This window comes from Bactrocera tryoni, chromosome 5, assembly GCF_016617805.1.
Source record: "Bactrocera tryoni isolate S06 chromosome 5, CSIRO_BtryS06_freeze2, whole genome shotgun sequence".
NCBI lineage: Eukaryota > Metazoa > Arthropoda > Insecta > Diptera > Tephritidae > Bactrocera > Bactrocera tryoni.
The window spans coordinates 80,787,488-80,815,250 of NC_052503.1; the positions used below are offsets into that span (position 1 = coordinate 80,787,488).

The 27,763-nt window shown below is 39.8% G+C and overlaps 6 protein-coding genes across 12 annotated transcripts in view; 4 read left to right on the forward strand and 2 right to left on the reverse strand.

Moving 5' to 3' along the window:
- The window catches only part of LOC120779169 (centrosomal protein of 135 kDa), a 48,856-nt gene extending 45,039 nt beyond the window's left edge, over positions 1-3,817 (reverse strand). For 3 of the 6 annotated variants that reach the window (XM_040111402.1, XM_040111401.1, XM_040111400.1), the window contains exons 1-8: positions 3,122-3,817; positions 2,846-2,972; positions 2,615-2,761; positions 2,317-2,552; positions 1,715-2,225; positions 1,565-1,645; positions 644-768; positions 48-589 (exon numbers count right to left, since the gene is read on the reverse strand). In XM_040111402.1, coding sequence (XP_039967336.1) covers positions 48-589; positions 644-768; positions 1,565-1,645; positions 1,715-2,225; positions 2,317-2,552; positions 2,615-2,761; positions 2,846-2,972; positions 3,122-3,295 — 1,943 coding nt within the window. In that variant the 5' untranslated portion in view covers positions 3,296-3,817. The remainder of the gene's footprint in view (positions 1-47; positions 590-643; positions 769-1,564; positions 1,646-1,714; positions 2,226-2,316; positions 2,553-2,614; positions 2,762-2,845; positions 2,973-3,121) is intronic. The other 3 variants (XR_005705610.1, XM_040111398.1, XM_040111403.1) reach the window with 3 other exon arrangements.
- Positions 3,818-4,038: 221 nt separating this feature from the next.
- Positions 4,039-5,813, forward strand: LOC120777374 (general transcription factor IIH subunit 4). Its single transcript, XM_040108662.1, has 2 exons — positions 4,039-4,441; positions 4,493-5,813. Exons 1-2 carry the CDS (start codon positions 4,167-4,169, stop codon positions 5,691-5,693), a joined length of 1,476 nt encoding a protein of 491 aa, XP_039964596.1. The 5' UTR covers positions 4,039-4,166; the 3' UTR covers positions 5,694-5,813.
- A 15-nt stretch (positions 5,814-5,828) lies between these two features.
- On the reverse strand, positions 5,829-8,198 carry LOC120777373 (probable Ufm1-specific protease 2). 2 transcript variants are annotated; one of them, XM_040108660.1, is made up of 4 exons: positions 8,055-8,198; positions 7,564-7,980; positions 6,907-7,503; positions 5,829-6,840 (listed from the first exon to the last, which is right to left on the reverse strand). In XM_040108660.1, exons 1-4 carry the CDS (start codon positions 8,091-8,093, stop codon positions 6,037-6,039), a joined length of 1,857 nt encoding a protein of 618 aa, XP_039964594.1. In that variant the 5' UTR covers positions 8,094-8,198; the 3' UTR covers positions 5,829-6,036. The 2 variants fall into 2 exon arrangements, with proteins under 2 accessions (XP_039964594.1, XP_039964595.1); XM_040108661.1 differs by having other exon boundaries at positions 7,564-8,000; positions 8,055-8,171.
- An 825-nt stretch (positions 8,199-9,023) lies between these two features.
- Positions 9,024-11,319, forward strand: LOC120777963 (T-cell immunomodulatory protein). The gene is made up of 3 exons (XM_040109582.1): positions 9,024-9,497; positions 9,573-10,571; positions 10,632-11,319. The coding sequence occupies exons 1-3, from the start codon at positions 9,296-9,298 to the stop codon at positions 11,243-11,245; spliced, it is 1,815 nt and encodes a 604-aa protein (XP_039965516.1). The 5' UTR covers positions 9,024-9,295; the 3' UTR covers positions 11,246-11,319.
- Positions 11,320-11,621: 302 nt separating this feature from the next.
- LOC120777440 (ubiquitin-conjugating enzyme E2 R2) lies at positions 11,622-15,720 on the forward strand. The gene is made up of 3 exons (XM_040108752.1): positions 11,622-11,755; positions 12,278-12,892; positions 12,980-15,720. The coding sequence occupies exons 2-3, from the start codon at positions 12,344-12,346 to the stop codon at positions 13,301-13,303; spliced, it is 873 nt and encodes a 290-aa protein (XP_039964686.1). The 5' UTR covers positions 11,622-11,755; positions 12,278-12,343; the 3' UTR covers positions 13,304-15,720.
- A 789-nt stretch (positions 15,721-16,509) lies between these two features.
- On the forward strand, positions 16,510-27,117 carry LOC120777285 (neuralized-like protein 4). Its single transcript, XM_040108497.1, has 13 exons — positions 16,510-17,059; positions 17,126-17,482; positions 17,541-18,231; positions 18,300-18,786; positions 21,613-21,789; positions 21,869-22,209; positions 22,282-23,025; positions 23,085-23,356; positions 23,423-23,737; positions 23,801-24,053; positions 24,108-24,447; positions 24,512-24,625; positions 25,292-27,117. Exons 1-13 carry the CDS (start codon positions 16,808-16,810, stop codon positions 26,928-26,930), a joined length of 5,982 nt encoding a protein of 1,993 aa, XP_039964431.1. The 5' UTR covers positions 16,510-16,807; the 3' UTR covers positions 26,931-27,117.
- The last annotated feature ends 646 nt before the right edge of the window (positions 27,118-27,763 follow it).

Genomic DNA, 27,763 nt, shown 5'->3' on the forward strand with positions numbered 1-27,763 from the left:
AATAAAAGCTTAATCTAAGTATCTGCAACAAAATTCCAAGTGCTTACTTAAATTGGCTGTTGCGCGTGCGCAATTTCGTATTTTCCTCTTGCAAAGCGAAAATCTGCCGCTTAAGCTCATCTATCTCCTCTTTGAGCAGTACAATGTGTGTTTCATGTGGCACTCGCGCGGTACTCAACTCACGATTCTCTCGCTCCAACTGTCGTAAGCGCGCATTCAGCTCACCAATATGTGTTTGTGACTTCTGCGTTTCCAACGATTGTGTTTGCAGCAGGGAAACATGTTTCTCACGCAATGTATCACGTTCACAGCGCACACGTTCTAACTCGGCGCGTGCGCAATCACGCTCACGCTCCGCGCGCAGAACCACTGCTTGTACGCAATCACTACTGGCAGCGCTGAACGTTGACTTAGCGGAATGATTTGAGCGTGCGCTTGCTAGCGACGCTGCAGTGGCAGTGGCTGTAGCTGCATTGGCTGTGTTTACTGTTGGCATTAGGCGTTCTTGTTGGCGTAGACAAAGATCTGCGCGCAGAAGACGTAGCTCGTCATCTTTTGATTTGATTTGTGATTGAAGAAACTCAACTTCCTGTAGATAACATACGAATTTCAATTTTTTTTTAATAAATTACTTTTGATGTACCTTTTCCGATCCGGCTTTGCTTATAAGGCGCAAATATTCTTTTTGGAAAAAGTCACGTTCAGACTTGATTCTTATTTTCTCTTCATCGGTGCGTTGTTCTTTTTGTTGAACATTATCTTGCAGCTCTATGGAAGATGAATGATTAATGCTTATCATAATTACATTATTTCGCTCTTGATGTTTTCAATAATAAGGAATTTTATACTCTCTTAAGTTGCAACAGGGACTATATTACTTTCTTCATCTCAACCGCATAAAATGTTAACAAAAGGGTAAGTGACCCAAAAGTAAACAAAGGTTGTTGACTTGGCTAAATGTAAACAAAAAGTTCATTGACCTCAAATGTAAACAAAGGGGTCATTGATCCCAAAAAATTTAAACAAAAGGTTCATTGACCTCAAATGTAAACAAAGGTTGTGAACTTGGCTATATGTAAACAAAGGTTGTAGACTCGGCTAAATGTAAACAAAAAGTTCATTGACCTCAAATGTAAACAAAGGGGTCATTGACCTCGGCAAAATGTAAACAAAGGGGTCATCGAACTCAAAGAATGTAAAAAATTTACCCAAAAAAATCTAAGCAAAGGACGTTGAGTTGGATAAATGTAAACAAAGGTTATGGACCTGACTAAATGTAAACAAAAAGTTCATTGACCCTAGATGTAAACAAAGGGGTCATTGATCTCGGTAAAATGTAAACAAAAGGGTCATTGACCTCGCATAATGTAAACAAAGATTGTTGACTTGGCTAAATTTAAATAAAAAGTTCATTGAGTTCAAATGTTAACAAAGGGGTCATTGAAATAATCGGTAAATCTGTTAGTCCTAGTATTGAAATTAAGGGAGAATATTTTTGTGATATCAGATCGGTTAATATGTAAAAAATATTCATGAAATTCAGAAATAATATATTTCTTTTTACCTTTTTGCATGCCATGTATTTTGCCTTTCAGCTTTGACAATTTTTTTAGCAAGCGCTCATTTTCAGATTTCAGCTCAGCATCTGAAAAATATATCAAAACATAATAATAAATATATAAAAGTAATAAAGAAGAATGTAAGATATACAAACCCCTTTGTGTAAGTTCATTAATGCGTTCATTTAGACGACGTTTATCAGCATTTAAGGCGGCCACTGCTGACGAGTCATTAGAGTTGTTTACACCATCACCAGCCCCTCCAGCTCTGCGTCCAATTTGTGTTCTATTATCACCTTTCTCTGGTCTATTGCGCAATTTCTTCAACTCATTTTGTAAATCTTCCAACTCTTGTTCACGTTGTGCTATTTCGCTATTTGCTTGTGTTTCTACTGCCAAAGCTGCAACCTTTAGTTCATCAAGATCTTGTTGCAGTTGTTTATTATGAGTTTCCAGTGAAAGCGCTCTTTCCATTGCTTCATGCATTTGTTCTTGATACTCGCGTATCTTATTCAAACTCTCAGTCTTCTCTCGTTGTAAGTTTTCAATGTCTTCAGACATACCGCGTACATCTTTAAAACAGCAGTCTTTTGCTAGAGCAGCAGGCGGACGACCACCTGTCAGCAACTCGTTCAAACGGCGAATTTCTCGATCGCGAGATTCAATCTTAAATTTTTAGTTAAAAAAACATCAATTTCATTAAAAATAAATTTCAATAAATATATCAACGCCAATGAAGAAGAAGAAATATATTTACCTTGCGCTTATAGAACTCGAGTTGGTCCAATAAATTCTTTACCCTATCTTCCAATCTGTCTATTTCATTTTTTAACGCTGCACTAGGCATTTTGTCAACTCCAACGCTTGCACTATCTGCCGCATGTGGACGAGTAGTTTGGCTGGTACATTTGGTGCAACGTATATTGCCGCCAGACTCCAAAAGTGGTGGAATGCGTTCACCTGATCGCACCGTACTTACAAACGGCTTTTTGGCTGTGAATACATACATATTTTTTGATTTTATTTAATTTTTTTAAGAATAAAAGATAATTTACCTTTGTCTTTAACATTTCTCATATTTGGCCCAGTTACTGTACTCTGATGTTTGGCTAATAGTGAAGACAGTTGTTGCTGTAGCTGCTGGCATTGTTCCTCTAGGTGAAATTTGTCCGTAACTAGATTACGGATTTTCTGACCTAATTCTGTAATATAAAAATGTATATACATATGTATATATATTCAAATTAGCAGGTTATTTTTTATTTAGCATAACTTAACAAACTTACCAAAATTTCGTTGCTCATAATCTTCTCGATCCTTTAAATTTTGTTGATGCAGCTGATTACATTCAGCCAAGAGACGTGAATTGTCACACTTATATGGTTCTACACCTAATTCCCAACAAGACTTTTCCTACAGCGAGAAAAAAATGATATCATATGTTTTGGCATCGCACAAAACACTTATATTGTTGACCATGACAACGGCTTGCGGTCACAACTGAATATTGAATAGTGTTATACAGATATACTTTGAAAAATAAAAATTATTTTACACTTTACCTCCAACAGGTCGACAATTTTTTTCTTTGCATCTCTTAGACTCTCCGTCGATTTAACCAAATCCTCAAAGAGCGCTGCAACCAAGGGTATACCAGCCAAGGGCAAAGTCTGTGTGTATCCCAGCACATCAAGTTTTTGTCGTAAATTGTTAAATACACCATCGCTTGCACTCATATTTTTCTTCAATATAAAATATTCATAACAATTCTTAATTTCTTAATGTTAACATTTAAAAACCAAGCCGACGAAATTAATTTAGGCGCGCTCAACAACAAATGTCAAAAACTTCAAACCTTTCCATTTACTATTGTGAACTGCTCAATTAGAACTAATATAAAGAGGTTTTCCAATAAGAATGATATGATTTCTTAAATTATTAAGGAAATCTAATTTTTTTTTTTAGTTGATACAATTAAACTCTGAACATATCATCATTCAATGGCTTCCAGGACTTTTTTCAGAAACAAATTCGACGAACCATATTTTGGAGTACTTTTCCTACTACATCAAGTCGTACATATGTCATCGAAATGCACGAAAAGTTGCAATTGGAAAACGGTTGTTGTGATAATAAAATTGAATAATTAATAAACGTTGTTTTTGCGTATATCTTGCATCATGGAATTGTAAATATTACTTAATACAATAAAATAAATGAAATAAAATAACATATCATTGCGTATTATAAATGGCCATATGGCACTTAAATAGAAATCGTATCATACCTATTGGGAAACCCGGTACTATTATAAACAGTTTAATTAGAAGTAAGTTAATAACAATAGAAATATAGTTTAAATTATAAATATAAATTAAAACATAATTATATATTATTTTAAAACATGATAACAATGAAATACAAAACGTTCTTCAATATGCAGATCTGAGTAATTTCTTTTCTCATTGTGAATAGTAATAAAGGAAGAAGCTTGCATTAATTTTTCCACTGTTTTATATCAAAAGTTGTTATTGGGCACAAAATACAAGTTAACCGGCTAAAATTTTGCTTCCTTCTTGGTAAATAAAAAATAAAAATTTTATCAAAATGTCGGATGCAAAAGCTGGACGTTCTGGTCCCACCACATCCACTTATGCACTTATACCAAAGCCGGCCAATTTACAGTGTATGGATTTGCAGGAATATTTGCGCACGAGAACGGCAGAAACATTGGAGAAACTGTATAATTATCCTACAATTTGTTTAGCCGTATACAGGGAACTTCCAGAAATCGCACGACAATTTGTAATACGTATACTTTTTGTGGAACAGCCAGTGCCGCAGGCCGTGGTCGCATCTTGGGGTTCACAGCATTACGCAAAGTTTGTAACTTAGTTCCTTTCGGGGTATTTAATTACATATTAATTTTACAGGGAGCAAGCCGCATCTACAGCATGTCTTACAGAACTCAACGTTTGGCGAGTAACTGCAATACCTGGTGGATTATCAGCTTGGGAACTTTGTCCGACTTTCAAAAAGAATTTGAAAATAGCTTTGCTGGGTGGGGGTAAACCATGGTCGATGTCCCATACGCTAGAGAAAGACTCAAAACCACGTGATATAGCCTTTCTAGACACTTACGCCATGGCACGTTGGCGTTGTGTCCTTCATTATATGGTAGGCACAGGCAGTTCAAACAAGGCACAAGACAGTGAAGGTATTAGTCCGGATGCAGTACGCATACTCCTACATGCTAATCTCATGAAACGCGATGAACGTGATGGCATTACTATTACACGCCAAGGATTTCAATTTTTGCTACTTGACACACAATCACAGGTATGGCACTTTATGTTGCAATACCTGGACACCTGCGAAGAACGTGGCCTCTCTTTGCCTGATTGTCTTTCAATGTTATTTCAATTGAGTTTCTCCACATTAGGGCGAGACTACAGTTCGGAAGGTATGAGTCCAAAAATGCTAACCTTTCTACAACATCTACGAGAATTTGGACTTGTATTTCAACGTAAACGTAAAGAGGGACGTTTCTATCCAACGCGGCTGGCACTAAACGTGACTAACAAACACGCAGCTGTACCAGCAGTAATAGCTGAGGATGACAAAGCGCAGGAGAGTGGTTATATTGTGGTAGAAACAAATTACCGTGTATATGCTTACACAGACTCCCCGCTCCAAGTAGCCGTTCTAGGCCTGTTTACCGAACTTCTATATCGTTTCCCCAATTTAGTGGTCGGTGTACTGACACGCGACTCCGTGCGCCAAGCGCTACGCGGCGGTATCACTGCAGATCAAATAGTTAGTTATTTGGAACAGTATTCTCATCCGAACATGAAAATAACTGAGTCGGCAATTAAATCTAAATCTCCACTACCACCAACCGTTGTGGACCAAATTAAATTATGGGAACTTGAACGTAATCGTTTCACCTATACTGAAGGTGTGGTTTATAACCAATTTTTATCACAAGCTGACTTTGTAACGCTGCGTGACTATGCGCAATCCATTAATGTGCTGGTACACATGAATGAGCGTACACGCACAATGGTTGTCACCAAAAATGGACACGATGATGTAAAACGCTTCTGGAAACGATATTCAAAGAGTGGCGGATAATTTTTGCTAAGTAAATAACATCTCCTACGATTACGTATTTTGAAAGAGCTTGCAAAGTTTTTATAAGTATAGTAAATAATGTTTAATAAAAATACGTACATGAGTGCTTAATATTACAAATGCTGCTCTACTGGCTTGTTTGAATATATTTTTTTCTATTATAAAAAAATAAGACATATTGCCAAACATACAATTTGCTAATTTTACATGCAAAGCAAATTAACAAAACAAACGAAAATAAAAATGCAAATGGTAACAAACTAACCTTGAAACAAATCTTTACGCGTAAAAAATGAGTAAACAATAACTTTTGAAAACATTCGCAATCATCGCACTGGTATTTTTAAAATATAATCGGTCGCTGTGGCATACACAGATTGTAGTAGCTTTTCTTATCCCAAAAGTCGCCACCCTTCCAGCCACACCAACCCTTCGTCTGTATCGTGTGTAAATCATCTGCGCCCGTATAATGCGGATCTAATATCAAAAACTTCACTTTCCCCGTTTGAGAGCAGTAATCGATGCCGATAATAGTGTGTGCCAATACTCCACCACCAATCATAATGGGTGTACCTTGCGTTTGAAAATGCATGGCCAAATCAGAAGCAAGATTTGCTACTTCGGCGCCAGAAGTAACGTGTTGTATTCTTGAGTCAACGTTAAGAAATCCTTGAAGGCACATACTGACTTCCGTAGAACCTATCCATTGTGTTGATCCAACGAAACTGGGTTGCTTATCGCCTATATTTACTAAATATTTTTGAATTTCGCGATGCGTTGGTACTGGTTTTTCTGTATAACCTTGCAGCCGGAACCATGAACAAATCGTCTGCAATGATCGATACGCACATCCCCAACCTTTATCTTGCATTTGCTGCTGCAAATAATGATAGTAATGGTAGTTTCCCTGCACAAGGTATTGTCTACCGTCGGTAATGCCACTTGGTCGCAAACCTATATGTGTGTTTACCAATGGCGATGGAGTACTAAGTTCATCATAGAAGAGACAGTGGTTGGCACGTCGAAAATATGGTCGTGTGACCGGTAATCCAAAATGCCGATGTAGTTTCTTGCGTTTATCCTGTACACTAGTTTCATCATCCGATACCCCATCTAAGTACGAACACGACAAGAAATGACCAAACTCCTGAAAATATATACAATTGATTTCATATTTCGTGAAAAAAGTTGTATAAGTAATTGTATTACAAACCTGAGGAAAGAAGTGGTAGCCAGAAGGCCTAAGCAACTGTGGTGTTTCAGTGGAATTCTCTAAACGCTCTACCATGCTTTGTTCAAATAGTCGCAATGAGCGACATATGCTTTCGATAAGTATGTCGTACAGTCGACTTACTTTGGTGCTTTTACAAAGCATCGCCATCGCTTCTACCTCCAACGGCATACATACTTTTTCCTCTTCTCGTTTGACACACATCGCAACTGCTGGTGGTGCCGCTTGGCTACTGCCGCCCGTACTATCGATCGCATTGCGCTCTCGTGTTTTACACCGCAGTACATTAATTCGCAATATATCATATGCGCAACCTAGTGCTCCAAATACGTTCGCTAATGACACACTCGAACTTTGCACTTTCTTTTTGCCACCTTTTTCGACATTCTCATGATTTTCATCTGCACTGCTAATAGCTTTACTTACTGCATTTAAAACATTGTTAATTAGTGATTCATTTGTTATACCCTGCCCTTGAGCTCCCGCGCTTGTTACATATATTTTAGTAGATTCTAAACAAAAAGCTAAACTGCCACCGGAGAGCAATTTACGTAGTGTATGCATTTCTCTTCGTACCGCCTATAAATACAAAAAATGGTAAACATAGAATATATACAATAGTAAACAACATGGCCCTACCTCCACTGTTTGATGTGTATATAGCTCCAGGCTACATTTAAGTTTTGTGAAGCAAAAATCACGATACAATTGTTCTGCTTCCATAACTTCATAAGGCACCTCTTCAAACTTACTGTGTATAAAAACAGATGCCCGCATTCCTACAAGTGTGCCCAACTCGCACTGCAATAATATTGGATTATCCGTAATATCTACGTCCTTTAAGATATCATTTATATGTGCCTCAGCATCGGTGCAGTCCCCAAATTTTACCAACCCACACAAGTCTAGTTCTGCAGGAAATTTGAACTGAATTTGTTCGTAATTCAGATGTCCAATGGTGGACTCAACATTAAACCCCATAAGTAACAATGTGCCTTCTCCATATAGCACTCCAAAGAGGCAGCCACTGCATTGCTGTTTGATGCGCTCGAGACGCTAGGGTAATTAAAGTTATTCTGCAGAATCTCTAAAGACAACAGGGGAACGCAAAATATTTGCAAACCACTTACCTTCAACAGAAATGCTGATATTTTAAGTTTCGGCAACATTTTAAGTGTTTATTTGCACGTTTCCCTTGAAAAATTTACAATTTACAGGTACAAAATGGTATGTGTTGGCAAATTTTGACCGTAAATTGTTGGGCAGTGAGAAGAATGACATTAAAAAGAATAAAGAACAATGACAGATGAGTTGTCCGTTGTGCTGCCAAGTTTACCTACGACATGGTCAAAACAAAACCAATATATAAGAGTTCAAAAAAAAAAAAAACAAATAATAAGCCAAGAATTTGAAATAATAACTTTACACATTATCTTAACAATTAATTTGGAATTCCTCCTCCAATTCTTGTCAAACTTCGTAAAACTCCGTACTAATATGTGGTGTAACTTTGGTAGATACGATTGCAATCGGCATATTTTATGCAATCATTCATATTTTTTATAAAAAAAAATAATAAAAAACCAACTGCTCAAATTGATTATTTAAGCAACATCAATAATTACGTGTAAATAATTGATTGAAAATATATTTTTAACATCTAAAGACGTGTTAAGTGTAAAACTGAATTTTCACTTTATAAAAAAAATATTGTTTTTAAAAGAATGTGCCGTATATATTCGTAGATAAGAATTAAAAACAAGAATTTTAAGACATTTCCCATGAAAACTGGTGCATGTTATCGAGAAAGCCGCTCTGCTGAGCGTTGACCCAATCTTATAACATTTGTATACGAAATTAAAGTGGTTTGCTCCATTATCCGTACACACATTTTCCATAATAACAACTGGCAACGAAATTGTATAAAAATTAATTTATATCTCTATATATATTGTATAAATTATATATATATATTATATATATTATATATATTTTTATATTTTAATTTGTTAAAAAAATATAACAAAAGTGTTAATTTTAAACCAATTGGAAAGCAACTCTGCACCTTCACACAGCTGACATACTCTGCTTTGTTTGGCTTTCATTATCTTCTGACTCACTATTCTCTGAATTTTTCATAATTAATAAAATAAGTACATACATAAATATAAGTAAATGAAATAAATACAATAAAAAACCATAAGGAAGAAGTAAATACTATTTGCATAGTGAAAAATAAGCGAAAGCAATTTTCGTTAGGTGAAAGTGAAAACTAAACGATTTTCTGGATTTCAATCATTGCAAATCGATATTAGCAGACAATGAGACTTTACTAATAATACTGAAAGTTCAACACCAAAAATAGTAAACAATGCAGTATTATACCGAAAAGAGTGTAAAAGTTGCACTATTGCTGACGTTTATTACATTGTCCAGATGCAGTGATATCACGCAGCAAGTATTTGGCGATGTGAAGGAAGGCATTGTTGCAGCATTTGGGGATTTCAACTCTGATGAGTTGACTGATGTCTTCTTAATAAGAGATCAAATGAGTACCTTAGAAATTCTATATGGTAGCATACCTATATACATCTATTTAGTTTTTTTTTCGAATGAGTATATTAATATTTTACGTATTTTTTTCCAAGGTGCTTATACGGAACCTCTCTTACGACATGGTCCCTATTGCAATTTCGATGGTTATGAAATCACTAGTGTAGTACCAGGAGATTTCGATGGCGATGCTTTAATGGATGTACTTGTAACGCTGCGGCCCAAACGAAATGCAGTGAAAAATATTTATAACGTGCATGTCAATTGGGGCGGTCCTGATGGTATTAATTGCTCTAGTGTTGGAAATCCAATTTTAACCACCAAAGGTGAGCCTTTGGCATTGGATTTTAATCGAGATATGATCATTGATCTGTTCGGATTGGATGAAAATGGTGACCGAGCATTCTGGATATTCCAGCCTCAACGAAAAGCTCCAGAAAAGCGCTCACAAGCACCACCGAGCGGTTCTGAACAAACTACCGCCTCAATACGCATACCTAATGCCAACGCCTATTTAGATTTTAACGGCGATTTCACAGCTGACCTTATAGTTCAAACCGAAAAGAACTATGAGGTATGGTACGGTCGTATTGAAGAAAAGGAGGATTTTAGTTATAATCACAGCATTGACATCGATATCATTGGTTCATCAAATTTCATGATTGGTCAAGCGGTATTTGCTGATTTTGAGTTAGAGGGAGTCGAGAATATTATATTACCCGTCTGCATCCAAACGGACTGCTCAAACTCAACTGTTTTGGTGTACGATGGTAAAAGCTTCCGTGATGTTCATGTAAACTTTAAGGATCCACAAGGTGTACTATGGGGCTTTGTTCCGTCAATTGAATCAGATGTTTACCTGAAAACCATCACAGCACGTAGCGGAGACTTTAATATGGATGGTTATCCTGATTTGATTATAACACTTCATACTATTAGTGGACCAAAGCGTATGCAAACTTTTCTTTTGGAGAATGTGCCATGCAAAATGTGTAACAAACCTCTAAAACGAACTTTTGAAGTTAAATGGAATGGCTTAAGTCCAATGGGAAATGAAACTGTCGCCGGCGCATTCTACGATTTCTATCAAGATGGTATGTAATCTTAAAAACCTACAAGCATATGTAACAGCATACAATATTTTTATCCTAAAGGTGTCCTCGATGTTATTCTCATTGAAAAAACTAAACAAGGAAAGTATCGACCACTAGCCTTCCGAAACACGCTGGATTATGATGCAAATTTTGTTAAAGTTATTGTTCTTACGGGACTTATAAATAGCAAAAATCCGACACAAACAACACCATTAGGTAGGAAGCGACGAACTTATGGCACGAATTTACCTGGTCCACGTATCACCTACTCCACCACCACACAGGAGGGTGATCAACAACAAGGTTCAAGTGTTCAACTTCCACAATCTGCTTATTTCGCACTGCAATTGCCTTATACCATTTTCGGTCTTGGACGTACACCCAATTTCGTAGACTCGCTGACAGTAGGTTTGGGCAGCAAATCGCGTACTTGGACACAAGTTATACCGAACTCACAGATTATTGTTGTACCAAAGCCAGTGAGTGAACCTCAGCATTGGAAAGCACAGCTTTTCGTTACACCCAGCAAACTCATTTTAATGAGTGTGGTGGCGTTGGGTGGTACCTGTCTGGTCATAGTGCTCATTATACTGGTTTTGTATATTAAAGAAAAACGGGAGGATAAACAAGAAAAACTGCAAGAAGCCCATCGCTTTCATTTTGATGCAATGTAAAACAGTAGCAATTGAAAAAGCTGTACGCTTTTGCTTCTTGAAATGTTTATATATATATTAATTTTACTCGATTTCTAGTGTAAAACCCTATTTTATTGCGAAAAGTGATTTTTATTTGTATACCTCTATTGATAATACTTTATTGGTTATTTTTATTTAATGCCTTTTTCAGTGGATCATTAATAAATTAAATTAACACCTCTAAATGTAATAGTACTTTTTACTATAAATGGAATATTTATCAAATATAGCATTAGTAGTTTTTTACCGTGTAAATAAAATGGTACTCCGAGGGAAAAATAATTTAGATAACATTATACAACACTTTTTTGACAGTGCAGCCAAGTGAATAAAAACGATCGCATGGCAACACTGTCAACTCCATGTCTGAGTTTAGCAAAGTGAAATCGGCGAAAAAAAAATTATTGTTCATTGCTCACACGAAAATACAGTAACTTATAGTTAAGAAGATTATTTTCATAAAAAGCGAAACCAGAAAAGTCTTTAAAAGTGAGTTTTTTTACTGTTAATAACTTCGATAATGTTCAAGCTATAAATAAGTATATACAATGTCGATTGGAAAACTATTGAGGTGCTAAAAAGTCGAGTAAAAAAATAATTCTTCCAGATTGCATGGTGCATGTATGTGTGTATGTGATTTGTTTTATTTTTTGTTGTTTAAGGCCGCTTTTTTACTTTTGCCGTTACTGGAGCGCCTAGTTAATAACAGAATTATTTAATCACAACAATATATCCATTTTGTTCAACATTGTGTCCAGAAACTAGAGGATGAAGAAGAAATTCTGTAATAGTCACGATTCAAGGGATTGTGTTTGTTTCAATCAACTGCTTTGTGCCTAGCCTCATTAAAGATACATGCTCACCTTGACGTATCACCGATTACGGCTAATAAACGATAGGCATGGAGCATTGACCCTCAAAAGAATTTATTTTTATATTATTTTATATCAGCAAAACCTCGTAAATTGAAAACATATATTTGCAATAATTTTTTTTATTTATTTTTTTTAGCATACAACTTATTTAAATTTCAACTTTAAACTGAATATATAAGCGAAACCTTATCAACTGCCCCCAATGTCCGCAAATACAGCATCCACATCGAATCCGACGAGATCGTCTAACTCAACGACGATGACTTCGCATATCTTAAACGCAGCTAGTACTAGTATGCCCAGCAGACCGGCGGTTCGTGCACTAGCGCTCGAATACAAATCACTGCAAGAAGAGCCGGTTGAAGGTTTCCGTGTAAAATTGCTTAATGAAGATAATCTCTTTGAATGGGAGGTGGCAATATTTGGACCGCCGGATACACTTTATCAGGGAGGATATTTCAAAGCGCACATGAAATTTCCACAAGATTACCCGTATTCACCGCCATCTATACGCTTCCTGACAAAAGTTTGGCATCCAAATGTGTATGAAAATGGTGATCTCTGTATTTCCATATTACATCCTCCGGTAGATGATCCACAAAGTGGAGAACTCCCTTGTGAACGATGGAATCCAACACAAAATGTGCGCACCATATTACTATCGGTTATATCGCTGCTAAATGAGCCGAACACATATTCGCCAGCTAATGTCGATGCATCTGTTATGTACCGGAGGTGGCGTGATTCGCAGGTAAATTTTTTTCCCGTATACCTTTATAAATAATACTTGTTTTTTGGGTTATAAACTGTAGTGCTTACTAATTTTATATTTTTTTAGGGAAAGGATAACGAATACCCAAGCATTATACGAAAACAGGCACAGGCTGCTAATGCAGATGCTATAAGAGAAGGTATTGTTGTGCCGATGACACTTGAGGATTACTGCCTTAAGCCGGCACGTAAAACATCTACAGAACCGACGCTAGACACAAATTTCTTTGACGATGATTATGATTTGGAAACTGAAGACGATCTACCAACCGACGATGATGATGAAGACGATGACTATGACCTTGATGAAGACAACACAAACACGAAACGTAAAGACAATGGCACCGCGGATGAATCTGCTGATGACAGTGGTAAAGGTGAGACATCGTAATCTCACATTCAAATGAATAATGTTTTATTTTTTTGCTTCGGAGTGTGAAATCAAGGTAGAAAAGGCAAAAGATAAAATTGTGTGAGATTTTTTTTTAAGAGGAGGCAAGAAATTTTTATGCAGCGCATATGTGGCAACAAAATTCAGGAATAATTTAGCACTTATGTAGTGTATATATTTATAATAAAACAACAAACAACAAATGAAAAAAAAGAAAGCACACTTATCCTTTTGCTAAACATAAAAAATTCAAATGAAAAAATTAGACTTTTCAAAAAAGCAATAACGCAAATTTACCGTAATATTTTTTTGTAAATGAAATGATAAATAAACAGACATGCATATATATACAATAAATAAATGAAATAATTAGAAGTGTGCAGATTAGTTTAGCATCAATTAAGTGTTTTTCTAAAAAGTAACAATAAAAATATTAAATGAAAACTTAACAAAAAATAATACATGTAAAGAGTAATAACAAATATTAAAGCCAAATAACAGAAATTAACTGACAACAAATAGCAACAAAATGCCATAAAAGTAGCGCTATAAATATCAACTAAAACTTTAATTGTATAATGCAAATTCGACGCTTCGTACACTACACTTACTAAAACTATGCATAATGACGTCAAGTGACCACGAAAATAGTTTATGTTAAAGAAATGTATTACCACCTTTTACACTATCCAGCTATCTCACTACAACGTACCGACAAATGACAAGCTGGTTACTCTTTATTACCAGTACGAGTACAGTTATCACAATTGAATGCAGATACAACAGCATTACATTTGTCTGTTACCCTTGAGACGCGTTTACACGTTTACACATTTTTAAATATTTAACTTTTACTTTAAACAAAATACACACACACAATGTGTTGTTTATGCAATTCAGTTTTGAAAACATTGAATTTTTTTCGTATAATACTGCTTGTATACACGTATTTTTACTTAGTTTAATTTCGACACAGCAATACATAGCTTGTATTTTAAGTATGTTTATATAAATTTATTTTGGTATTCATCATATACATATGCCCATGTACTGTTTTGTTCTAGAGCTATTATATTTTTATACTCATATTGCTAATTTGTAATGTTTTATGTCTTTAAGATTTCGATTTTCTGCATTATTAGAAAATAGAAAGCTGGCGTTAATGTACCAACGAACTATTTATTAATTATTTAATTTTGTCTATATGTATGTATGTAAATTTTCTATGTAATAAGTATTCAAGCGAATACCGGTTTTAATATGTATACGCTATATAAAATAAATTTAAACAAATTTTGACCAACATATTTGGCAATGAACAACTTTCTCTAAAATTAAATGCACATGTGACAACTGAAATTGGCTCAAAGTAATATATATTAGTAAAAAAAATGGTTAAAATAAAAAAAAACGCTCTTACTAAAAACATTAATCCTGAAATATATTTTAAGCTAAACTTCTAGACTTTTCCAAATCAAGAACAAATGTGGGAACCTATTTTTTACAATGCAAAGCTACATAAAACTGCATCGATTGTAATATATAAAACATAACAAAAATTTCAAAAAAATTTCATGTGCTAATGATTGTTTTAATTTTCTTTGTCGTTTATTAAATTGACGTACATAAATTGTTTTGTAATAAAGCAAATGTTAAGTAATGTAACATATTAAAAAAATTAATTAATAATATCATAACAGGCGTTATAGTTTGCGTTTAAAAAATCAGTAATTTTCTTAAATCTAACTAAAAACTCACAAAACTATCAATGTTTCAACTAACTATAGTGAATAAAAAAATGATTTTCAATTCATGTCGCAAACGTCGTTGCATTGAAAATTAAACATATTTTAAGAGAAAATAAGGCATAGAAAGTAATATACATACATATACAATAAATATACTTGAGAAAGCATATATATAATAGCAACTGCTTTTAATTTATGCCAATATGTATTGACATACATACATACTTTTCCTCAATACATGCAGAACATTTTATAACTAAACATTAGAATTCCTCTTCATATAAAAATACTAAAACTAATATGAAATATGTAGTAACTATAAATTGTAATATTCAAACTAAGTAAACGGAAAGCTCAGATACAGAGGTATAAAATAATTGATAATGATGGACATACATACATACATAAGTATACTATAAATAAATATGTACGCTCTAAAAATAAATAAATCTTTAATGATATTCAAAACATGCAATAATATTGTATAACTAGTAAATGGAAAGCTAACTGTCAAATTCTACGATTGTAAGATATATTCTCTGAAAAGATATAGAACTAATGATAAGATGTGACACTCCTTGCCCAAATCTAAAACTGCACTGTTCCAAGAACGTGTAATTCTGTTGTCGAATAAATCCTTCACATTTTATAACCATATGATTAAAGAAAGTAACTTGTTAGTTTTGCTTATACAAGACTCACGCAGTAAGTAGTTAAGAGTGCAACATTTTCTCTAATATAAGTGGCAGAAAACCACCAAACCAAAATTTTTGGAATAGCCTCGAGTTGAAAGTCCCTGGTTGGATAAAATCCGGTGCTTTCTGGTTACGTAGATAAAATCATCAGCTGGTTATGCACTACTGAAATTGTCCCGGATTTTATTGGGCCAAGAGTTGTCCACTCGGCGAATTAACGCTGTTTGGATGGATTAATAACTATTTTATTTTGAGTAACAATGTTAATTGCATTTTTGGTTTGATGGTAATCAAAAAAGGAACTTTTCGCCAATTTCCAAAATAAACAACGAACAGCTGATTCAGATGTTACAATTCACAATAATGCCACAAACAAAAAAATAAACAAATTTAACATAAGCACTTTTTACTTTGCACATTTCGCGATTTCTCCATACCAACACAGCCACAAAAGGTGCATTTAAATTAATATAATCTTAACAAATTCTAGTACAATTTTTCCAATGTTTACTAAATTCGTTAGTTCCTGGCAATACCTGTGTTTTGTGTGCTGTTATCTTCTTAAGTTATCAGTTTTTGTTATTATTCCACATTCGCATTTTACACTATTTTACAATTCATATTCGTAAATATTTGTTTTCTTATCAGACATTTCATTTTGTGATTTTCGCATCTTCATGTCAACGGCAATTTGCTTTAATATTGCTGCGCCTTTGAATGAAGAGAAAAAAGTAGAATAGACAAGATTTTCACTTTTCGTGAAAATTGAAAGAAAATTAAAATTATAAATTGTAAATATACGATAGAGAAAAAATTTCAGAAATTTTCATTGCAAATTCAAAGATTAGCAACCAATTACATTGGGTTGCGGGTGCTGTGCGAAACGAGCAGAGTCAGTGGCTGGTATAGTGCGGCGAAAAAGATCGATTCTTTCAGTGCCTAGGCAGACAACAAAGGCAGTATATTTTCCAAGGATTCTACTAACTAATTGTATTACTGTCTGGGAGTAGCAATACCTCAGATAACAAAGTTTTTGAGTTCTTTGTTCTTGTGCTAGTTTAATGGCTACAGGCGGGGGAGGTGCCGTTGGGCTAAGTGGGAGCGGCAGCGGTGGTATCGGTGCAACAGCAGGCTCTAATGCTATAAATTTACAAGCGCTCCAAACATTCCATCATCGCTGCGGACGCCGAATAACACTTTCCAATGGCAACCGCACTGCGGCGCGTTCTGTGCGTGATTTTAGTCATGCGCTGGTGTTTAGCGCCGAACCGCTGACAGACGATGTACTCTTCGAAGTGGTAATTGAGAAGAAGGTTGGTATGCTTACAGTGTAAGTGTTTGGTAAAAATTGAAGCTACTAAGCACACTTTTGAATTTAGAACCATTCTTGGGGCGGCAGTATTGAGATTGGTGTGACATCCGAATCACCAGAGAAACTAGAACTGCCTTCCTGTGCTACGGCAATGCGTAACGGCACCTGGGTAATGTCCGGCATTGATGTGCGTAAAGACGGCGTTTGTCTAATTGAATTCTATGGCACCGATTTGGAGACACTGGGCGAACGTGATCGCGTTGGCGTAATGCGCACTTCCAACAATGAATTAGTATTTTATGTTAATGGCGAGCCACAAGGTGTGGCAGCGCGTAATATGCCCAAGACATTGTGGGCATTGGTTGATTTGTACGGGCGTTGTGTGCAAGTGTCACTCTGTCCAACGGATGTGGGTGGTTCAGGGGTGAGGGCATATGAATTTCGTCTTAAAATCTTTATTAAAAAATGTATTTCTTACGAAGGATTTCGCCGAAACATCAGTCCAGCAAGCACATCAAATTGTGCAGAATATCGATGTACCGATGAGTGTGGATGTGACAGTTGTTTCAACTACATCGCCGACAGCAAACAACGCCTGCACAGCCAACAATAATAGCAGTGGCGGTGGTCTAGTTTCAAACATTAGCACGAACGCTGATATTAATGCCGCCCTTTCCAGTTTGGGCAGCGCAGGCGCCGCTGCGATTTCCGCGATATCGCAAACTGGTTTGCATAGCGCTCTACCGTTATCTTCCTCGGCTGCGGCAGTTATTGCGAATAATACGTCCACGTTGCAAAACGTGGGAGACTTTTATGATACGGATAGACTGCGTTTTCACACACGCTGTGGCTCTCTTGTGAAGCTTTCGCCGCATTGTCGCAGCGCCGAGCGTCGACGACCGTTAGATGAGTTCAATAATGGTGTGGTAATGACACATCGGCCGTTGAAGGATAATGAGCTGTTTGAGATACGCATCGATAAGTTGGTGGACAAATGGTCCGGTTCCATAGAAGTAGGTGTGACTACGCACAATCCGTCGGTGCTGCACTTCCCAGCTACAATGACGAATATGCGCAGCGGCACCATAATGATGTCCGGCTGTGGTATACTGACAAATGGCAAGGGCACACGACGTCAGTACGGCGAATTTAATTTAGATGAACTGCGTGAAGGTAAATTGTTTATTTTGGTCTTTCAATATTTCATTCATTCATATTAATTTTATGTGTGAATTTTGCAGGCGATCGTGTGGGTATGATGCGCAAGTCTAACGGAAATCTACATTACTATATAAATGGCCAGGATCAGGGTGTGGCCGCAACTCGTGTCGCCCAAACACTCTGGGGTGTCATAGATCTCTACGGCATGACCACCAAAGTGACGATTGTGGATCGCGATGAGCGGGAACAACAAAATTTAGTAACACGACGCAATAATCTTATCCTCACAGCCGCGTCAGGTTTAACTAGCGGCAATATGGCAATCGATAGCATCGGTGCGACAAATGCACTTATTACGGCGAATTCGGCAACACCGACACCTGTATTGAGTTTGCTTAGTCCCGAGGGTGAAGTCAATTCAACGGTTGCTGCTGCAGCGGCCGCGTTGGGCGACTCAACGCTATCTGGCACTAATACGCAGCGTAATGACGATCGTCTAACCTTCCATCCGATCTGTGGTTCGCATGCTACGGTCACACATAGTGGACGCACCGCGCTTCGACCAAAGTAAGTATGGCTCATGAAAGACAGTTTTTTTTTTATATTATTCACGAAGTCATGGGTTGTTGCCTAAGGCAATAAAGAAACCTCCAAAGAAATTGTTCAATGAAATGATTGTCCCTTATGACTTCCAAATCACATCACACAGCCGCGAGAGAGTCACCTAAGCACTGGCCAGGCACTGTGCCTGCTCTGCTTATATAGGCAACTGGCAGCCAGCTTCCCGCGAATTTACCGCATGACTTTCAAATAACATAACATCACAGCGCGACAGTCACCCAAGCACTGGCCAGGCAACTGGCAGCCAGCTTCCCGCGAATTTACCGCATGACTTTCAAATAACATAACTTCACAGCGCGACAGTCACCCAAGCACTGGCCAGGCACCCAAGCACTGGTGCCTGCTCTGCTTATATAGGCAACTGGCAGCCAGCTTCCCGCGAATTTACCGCATGACTTTGAAATAACATAACATCACAGCGCGACAGTCACCCAAGCACTGGCCAGGCACCCAAGCACTGGTGCCTGCTCTGCTTATATAGGCAACTGGCAGCCAGCTTCCCGCGAATTTACCGCATGACTTTCAAATAACATAACATCACAGCGCGACAGTCACCCAAGCACTGGCCAGGCACCCAAGCACTGGTGCCTGCTCTGCTTTTATAGGCAACTGGCAGCCAGCTTCCCGCGAATTTACCGCATGACTTTCAAATAACATAACATCACAGCGCGACAGTCACCCAAGCACTGGCCAGGCACTGTGCCTGCTCTGCTTATATAGGCAACTGGCAGCCAGCATCCCGCGAATTTACCGCATGACTTTGAAATAACATAACATCACAGCGCGACAGTCACCCAAGCACTGGCCAGGCACTGTGCCTGCTCTGCTTATATAGGCAACTGGCAGCCAGCTTCCCGCGAATTTACCGCATGACTTTCAAATAACATAACATCACAGCGCGACAGTCACCCAAGCACTGGCCAGGCACGGTGCCTGCTCTGCTTATATAGGCAACTGGCAGCCAGCTTCCCGCGAATTTACCGCATGACTTTCAAATAACATAACATCACAGCGCGACAGTCACCCAAGCACTGGCCAGGCACGGTGCCTGCTTTGCTTATATAGAGGCAACTGGCAGCCAGCTTCGCGCGAATTTACCTCGTGGCTTTCTAATCACATCACATTACGGCACGACAGTCATCCAAGCACTGGCCAGGCACGGTGCCTGCTTTGCTTATATAGGCAACTGGCAGCCAGCTTCCCGCGAATTTACCGCATGACTTTCAAATAACATAACATCACAGCGCGACAGTCACCCAAGCACTGGCCAGGCACTGTGCCTGCTCTGCTTATATAGGCAACTGGCAGCCAGCTTCCCGCGAATTTACCGCATGACTTTGAAATAACATAACATCACAGCGCGACAGTCACCCAAGCACTGGCCAGGCACTGTGCCTGCTCTGCTTATATAGGCAACTGGCAGCCAGCATCCCGCGAATTTACCGCATGACTTTGAAATAACATAACATCACAGCGCGACAGTCACCCAAGCACTGGCCAGGCACCCAAGCACTGGTGCCTGCTCTGCTTATATAGGCAACTGGCAGCCAGCTTCCCGCGAATTTACCGCATGACTTTGAAATAACATAACATCACAGCGCGACAGTCACCCAAGCACTGGCCAGGCACTGTGCCTGCTCTGCTTATATAGGCAACTGGCAGCCAGCTTCCCGCGAATATACCGCATGACTTTCAAATAACATAACATCACAGCGCGACAGTCACCCAAGCACTGGCCAGGCACCCAAGCACTGGTGCCTGCTCTGCTTATATAGGCAACTGGCAGCCAGCTTCCCGCGAATTTACCGCATGACTTTCAAATAACATAACATCACAGCGCGACAGTCACCCAAGCACTGGCCAGGCACGGTGCCTGCTCTGCTTATATAGGCAACTGGCAGCCAGCTTCCCGCGAATTTACCGCATGACTTTCAAATAACATAACATCACAGCGCGACAGTCACCCAAGCACTGGCCGGGCACTGTGCTTGCTCTGCTTATATAGGCAACTAGCAGCCAGCTTCCCGCGAATTTACCGCATGACTTTCAAATAACATAACATCACAGCGCGACAGTCACCCAAGCATTGGCCAGGCACTGTGCCTGCTCTGCTTATATAGGCAACTGGCAGCCAGCTTCCCACGAATTTACCGCATGACTTTGAAATAATATAACATCACAGCGCGACAGTCACCCAAGCACTGGCCAGGCACGGTGCCTGCTCTGCTTATATAGGCAACTGGCAGCCAGCTTCCCGCGAATTTACCGCATGACTTTCAAATAACATAACATCACAGCGCGACAGTCACCCAAGCACTGGCCAGGCACGGTGCCTGCTCTGCTTATATAGGCAACTGGCAGCCAGCTTCCCGCGAATTTACCGCATGACTTTCAAATAACATAACATCACAGCGCGACAGTCACCCAAGCACTGGCCAGGCACGGTGCTTGCTCTGCTTATATAGGCAACTGGCAGCCAGCTTCCCACGAATTTACCGCATGACTTTCAAATAACATAACATCACAGCGCGACAGTCACCTAAGCACTGGCCAGGCACGGTGCCTGCTCTGCTTATATAGGCAACTGGCAGCCAGCTTCCCGCGAATTTACCGCATGACTTTCAAATAACATAACATCGCGGCGCGACAGTCACTTAAGCTCTGGCCAGGCACGGTGCCTGCTCTGCTTATATAGGCAACTGGCAGCCAGCTTCCCGCGAATTTACCGCATGACTTTGAAATAACATAATATCACGAAATTTTTATTTCCAGTGCATCTGATGACTTCAACAACGGGGTTGTGCTAACTCGTCGCCCCTTACGTCCAAATGAACTGTTTCAAGTGCGGCTCGAGCGTGTCGTTACCAAATGGGCCGGCTCGGTAGAGATGGGTGTGACCACGCACAGCGCCGAAGAGTTAGACTTTCCTTTTACCATGACCAATGTGCGGTAGGATTCCCTAAATTAGACGTCAACACCAATATTTTCGAAATTAAAACTAAAACCTAATTAATTGGTTATCTTACAGTTCCGGCACTTGGATGATGACGGGCAATGGTGTTATGCATAACGGCATTACGGTCATTGAGCAATATGGTCAGAATCTTGATCGTTTGCAGGTCGGTGATCGTGTGGGTGTCGTGCGCAAGGACGATGGCACGTTACATTTCTGGGTGAATGGCGTAGATCAGGGACCGGCAGCGACCAATGTGCCTGAACGCGTCTTTGGTGTTATCGATCTCTACGGTCAGGCGGCGCAGGCTAGCATAATAGACACATCTGAATGTGGCAGTCCGGATACGGGAAATTCAACTATCTCCAATACAACGCTCTACAGTGAGCCACCCTTGCGCTTCCATAGCATACACGGTCGGTAAAATGAATTATTCGCAATCGGTGATTTGGTGAGTTTTAAAATTTTCATTTGTTGGTTATGCTTAGGTAAAAATGCTGGCATCTCAAATGGCGGTCTCACCGCTTCCCGTCCTAATTCGCTGGCCGAATTCAATGATGCCATAGTCTTCAGTAATCGTCCGTTACGTCAGCGCGAACTCTTCGAGGTTGCGCTCGATATCATGGTGCGTCACTGGTCGGGCAATATAGAGATCGGCGTGACGGGTACACGCCCCGAGGACATACAACTCGCTGCCAATGCTACCGACTTGGATGCCAACGATATGATAATACTCTGTGGCTCGATGATCTTTCATAATCGTAAAACTATACGATCCAATGTGCTCATCGATTTGGATAGCTTGGGCGAGGATACACGTGTCGGTGTAATGCGTAATGGCGACTATGTGCATTTCTTCATCGATGGCGTCGATCAGGGCCCTGCCTGTGAGTGTCGTATGCCGAATGTGTGGGCAGTAATCGATTTGTATGGCCAGTGTGCGCAAGTGACGCTCACGCAATCGCAGCCAGACATACGTGCGCCGTATGCGACCAGTGAGAATTCTCAAAGCTGTCAAGCAACTTCGGTTATACAGCCGGCAACGTCGGAGTTGAAGCATCGTTGGACCTGCATATCGGGCAATGTGACTTTATCGCAAAGCTGGACGGTGGCTTCACGTATTACCGGCGCTTCGGCGGCACTCTCGCGTTGTGTCGTTTTCTCCGAGCATCCGCTGAGTGTGGGTGCGCCATTCGAAATCAAACTGATCTCGCACAATTCGTTATTCGCAGGTATGGGATTGTTTTTTAGTAGACATTTTTTTAAATTGAAATAATGTTGCATTTCATAGGCTGTCTCAATATCGGCGTTACCGATTTGAATCTCTCCGACGACTATGTTCGCAAAAATATACCGTTAAGTATTAAACGCATACCTGCCAATGTCTGGTATGTATCCGGCAATGAGGTGCGTCACAATTCGACACTGCTGCAGCGTTCCATGGCTTCTTTGGAGTGGCTGCGTGTAGGTGATCGTATTGCGCTCGAGCTGACGCCAGCGCGCACGCTGCGCATACTGCTGAATTCGGAGGACATGAATATACACTTTCAGAATGTGCCCAATGTGAGTAACGGTGCTGCACATATTATTGTTGTATTTATTTTTAAAGTACTTCTCGTGCTCTGCTAGGATGTCTACGTCGTTGTTGAACTGCAAGGCTCTACCATGGCCGTGCAAGTGATCTCTTCCCAAGGTCCGACTTCACCGCTGCGTCCGTGTAGTTTACGCCTACAAGACTCGCTCGACTTTGGTGTTGATCCGCTTAATAAACAAGACTCGATGCTGGAATCAATCGATTCGGAGATGCAAACTTACGAGTTCTCCGAGCTGCATGGCAAACATGTGCGACTCTTGGATGAACATCGTTCGGCGATGCGCGTACAGTCTTACAATCAAGGCGTCGTATTTGTGGGCAAACCGTTATGCAAGGGCGAGAGCATTAGTGTGAGTGGAAAAGCGTGTTTTTTTATCCAATAAACAAAATGCAATTAATCTCGCAACCAACAGATCAAAGTGGACGCCGTGAATCCCAAATGGAAGGGCACAATAGGCGTCGGTGTGGTCGCAGCGTGTCCGCAACCCACAAGCGTCTCACAATTGCCGATCTCCATTTTACATTGTAAGCGTCCGTGCTGGGTGGCAACCCACGATTACATCAATATAAACGGTCAAAAGATAGCCTCGAAGTATGGCGAAGCGCTGGAACAAATACAGCCGGGTACAGTCATCACCATGACACTCTCGAATGTCGGAATGTTGGGTAGGTGCGCGGCGAATATTTTCATGTACCTTTTGTATCAAGTTTCTTTCACAGTAATCATGGTTGGTTCCATTAATTTGGAGGATTTGGCGGCCGGTTTACCCAATCACGTCTACCCTGTCTTCGATCTCTACGGAAAATGTGAGAAAATTTCACTCATTACCAGCAACGATGTAGGCCGCAATAGTACGCCGATTATTGAGGAGGCCGCCGCGTTGGAATATGATAACTTGCAGGAGCAGGATGGCGGTGTGCCACAATGTGAAAAGGCCGATTTGGAAATGCATGAAAAGGAAACGGAGCAGCTGTCGCAACAGCAGCCGCAGGCAATGCAGACAAGCGGTGGCGCAGTGGGCGGTGTGGCTGCGGGCAGCGGTACAAGCAATGCGGCAATGTTAGTAAAACCAAATTTTTATACACTTTAATGTATTCTAAATATATTTTTTAACCCGCAACAGGAATCGTTCGGTGATGGAGAGCGTGTCGGAGAATTTATTGTTAAATATTTCGATAAAAAATCGTACACTGGAGCAAAATCGTGCTGTGGAGTCGAATGCAGCTAACACTTCGTGGTATGTAAACGAGTTATTGTTGAGTTTGTTGTTATGGTCGTCTGGATGCAGTGGAACGCAGATGAAGAAGCTTCAGACTTGTCAGAACACTGCACTCCGGACTACGACAGGGTGCTTCTTGATGTCTCCTACACACCTACATATTGAGGCCCTTATGCTTCCAGTTAAGGAGCATAATGAACTCCTCTCCAGGCAGATCCTGCTGAAAAATCGCCCCTGCTTGGAGCGGAACTGTTTCCTAGTAACATCAAGAGGTCATTCCTCGACAATGTCGACGACATTAGACAGTATGCCGACCAGACTTCGGACGCAACAAACTTCTGACAATCACTGACCGCCATTCACAGTGGAGCCATCCACCGACTCCCTTGCAGTGAATGGCGTACTTGGAGTCAAACCAGCACCCATCGCAGGCGAAGAGCTCGAGTTGCCACAAAAAACGAGAGTGAACCTTACGCAGAATCGACTCCGAAATCTCGTCAATATACCTTTTCAAAAATTTCGGATCGATATCTTAAAAACTGTGGGACTATTTCGGACATGGCTAAATCGAATCGGCTATAATCTCTCATTTTTTCTCTCCAATTTCTCTCTATACTCTTTATATTTATAAATATATGTAGCTTCATATAAAATATATCTCTGCTCTCTCGCCCTTATTTCCAGCTGTCTACGGGAGTCGTTACAACTACAACACAATACCAATCTCAATATTCAACGCAGTCAGAGTACGCAACGTTTTCAAAACGCACTGAATGCGTCGGCTAACTCCACAACGACAGGTGGCGCTATTGCTGACACTGCAGCGGCCTCAACATCCGCCGCACCAAACGCGGCTGCGTCAGGCACTAACAACAGCGCCACCAGTACAACAACCACTTCTCCTTACGTCCATGATACGAATAAAGATTATGAGGCGCTCGAAGAAGCCGGCGCTGTGGGCGGCATATCACTGCAAAGCGAACTGCGACGATGTAGTTCCAAAGAGAATTTACTCAGCGCGCAGCGTTCCTCAAACAATTTGGATGCGTTGGAACAGCTAGTCAGCAGCGTTGGTATACATGGCGCAAATGCTAATGCAACAGTGGCCGATAATATGACAGCTAATGAACGGGCGCTCGAAACCGATAGCAATTTAACCGCCAGCGCTACGGTTGATGCTGCCGCCGCAGTGGGCGTGACCACTGCTAACTTAGAAGGCACTGTTGGTAATGTGGGTGCACACGAGCATGCGGTAGAGGAGCGCGCTGAGGAAGGGGACGATGTGGACGACGATGACGATGATGATGATGACGACGACGATGATAATGATGATCTTGAGGACAATGACAATTTGGATCATTTGTTACTATTGCAACAACAACATGATTTGTTACGTTTACGTTATCAGCAGTTGAGTCAACCTTTCTCGGCAAATTTCGGTCCACTCTCGTCGACATCAACGTCCACACAATTTGATTCGCTGCAGTCGATACCCTCCATCGAACGTAAGGATTGTGAATATCTGAAGTTAGTGCAACAGTTTCGTACTTCACTCGTTTTGCCGCAATCCTTCTTCCAACCGCTAACCGATCCCATTTGCTTTTGCGCGCAATGCAACGCATTCACATCGGAAAAGCTACACGGTTGGGTCTATTTCAAGTTGAACCAGCAAACGGTCAACTCGGCCGCCGCGCAGCATTCGCTCGACACCGGCGAATGGCTGCCGCTCTACTACATGACGCGTGTAGACAAAATACGTGCCATACTAGATCATGGTCAACCACTGCCGTTGGAGTCGAGCTGCGAATCGCACACCAGCCTCAGCAATCAGAAGGATGAGCCCGGCACGCGTCTGGAATTGCACTTCTCACCGAACGCTGCCGGCATTGTGTCGATGAACAGCCAACATAAATACAATGTCAACTCTCATTCGTATCGCATCGGTACCGCTTTCGAGGTCTACGTGCGTCGGCAATCGCTCTGCCTGACGAATAGCAGCAAAATGAATGTAAACGCCGCGGTGGTGGCCTCATCAAGCGCTGCAGCGGCCGCGCTTAGCTTATTGGAGCGCCGTTCGTCGGCAGACTTGTTGCATCCGCATGAATCGAGCAGCGGTTTGACGCTCGAACAGAGCAGCAGCAGCAGCGGCGGTGGCGGCAGTATGAGTGCGGGCTCAGCGTCGAGCGCATCGCTCAAAGACATGACGTGGTTTACGAAAGAGGCAGGCGCTTGTGTCATAACAGCGCTAATATTGAAATTGGAGAAAATAACGCCTTCAAAGAATGCTGGCGGTGGGCTCAGTCTCGCTTTAGATGGCAACTAAGCGCAGACGAATGACAAATGAAAAATACAACTAAGGTCTCGTTGAGTAGTTGGTTTGTGGCAGCATGGAGAAATAGGCTATATGGCTACGCTTCAATAAGCATTGCTAGTCTCTTTTTCTTATGTTTTTTTTTCATTATAAGATTACTATTCCAAAAAGAAATGATATATATATTTTGCACTTTTGCATACAATTTTATATATACAAACTTATATAACGTTATAAATTATTGAAATGTAATGCAAAATTATTTAGTTTTGTAGATGAACTGCTGGTCCATAAGGCATTGCACATTCTTCATCCATTATTTATTTATACATTAACATTAGTTTACTGCACTGATAAGCACTTAGTAAAGCTTTAAAAAAACTAAGAAAATTTCTGGAATTTCGAGGTTTAAAAAATGGTATAAAAAGCTCTGCTACTTGAAAGCTTCTCAGACTAACTAAAATATATTGCAACAAGAAGCTTTGAATGCTTAGAAAATATAATGAAAATGCTTACGAAACTTTCTAAAAATAAGTGATTGGCATTATTTGAAGCTTTTTCCAAAACTTTGGAGTCCATATACAAAGCTAAGAGTTCTGGAAAGCTTAACATTCTTGAAAAATATAAAGAAAATACTTTCGAATTTTATTAAAAATTGTTAGTGATATTCCTTGAAACTTTTTCCAAAACTATGAGATCTAAAAAGTTTAAAATTCTTGGAAAATATAATTAATATACTTGCGAAATTTACGAAAAAAGTTTTTGTGATATTCCTTGAAGCTTTTTCTAAAACTATCAATCCCATTGAGCTTTTTTCAAAACTATGAGTTCTAGAAAGTTTAAAG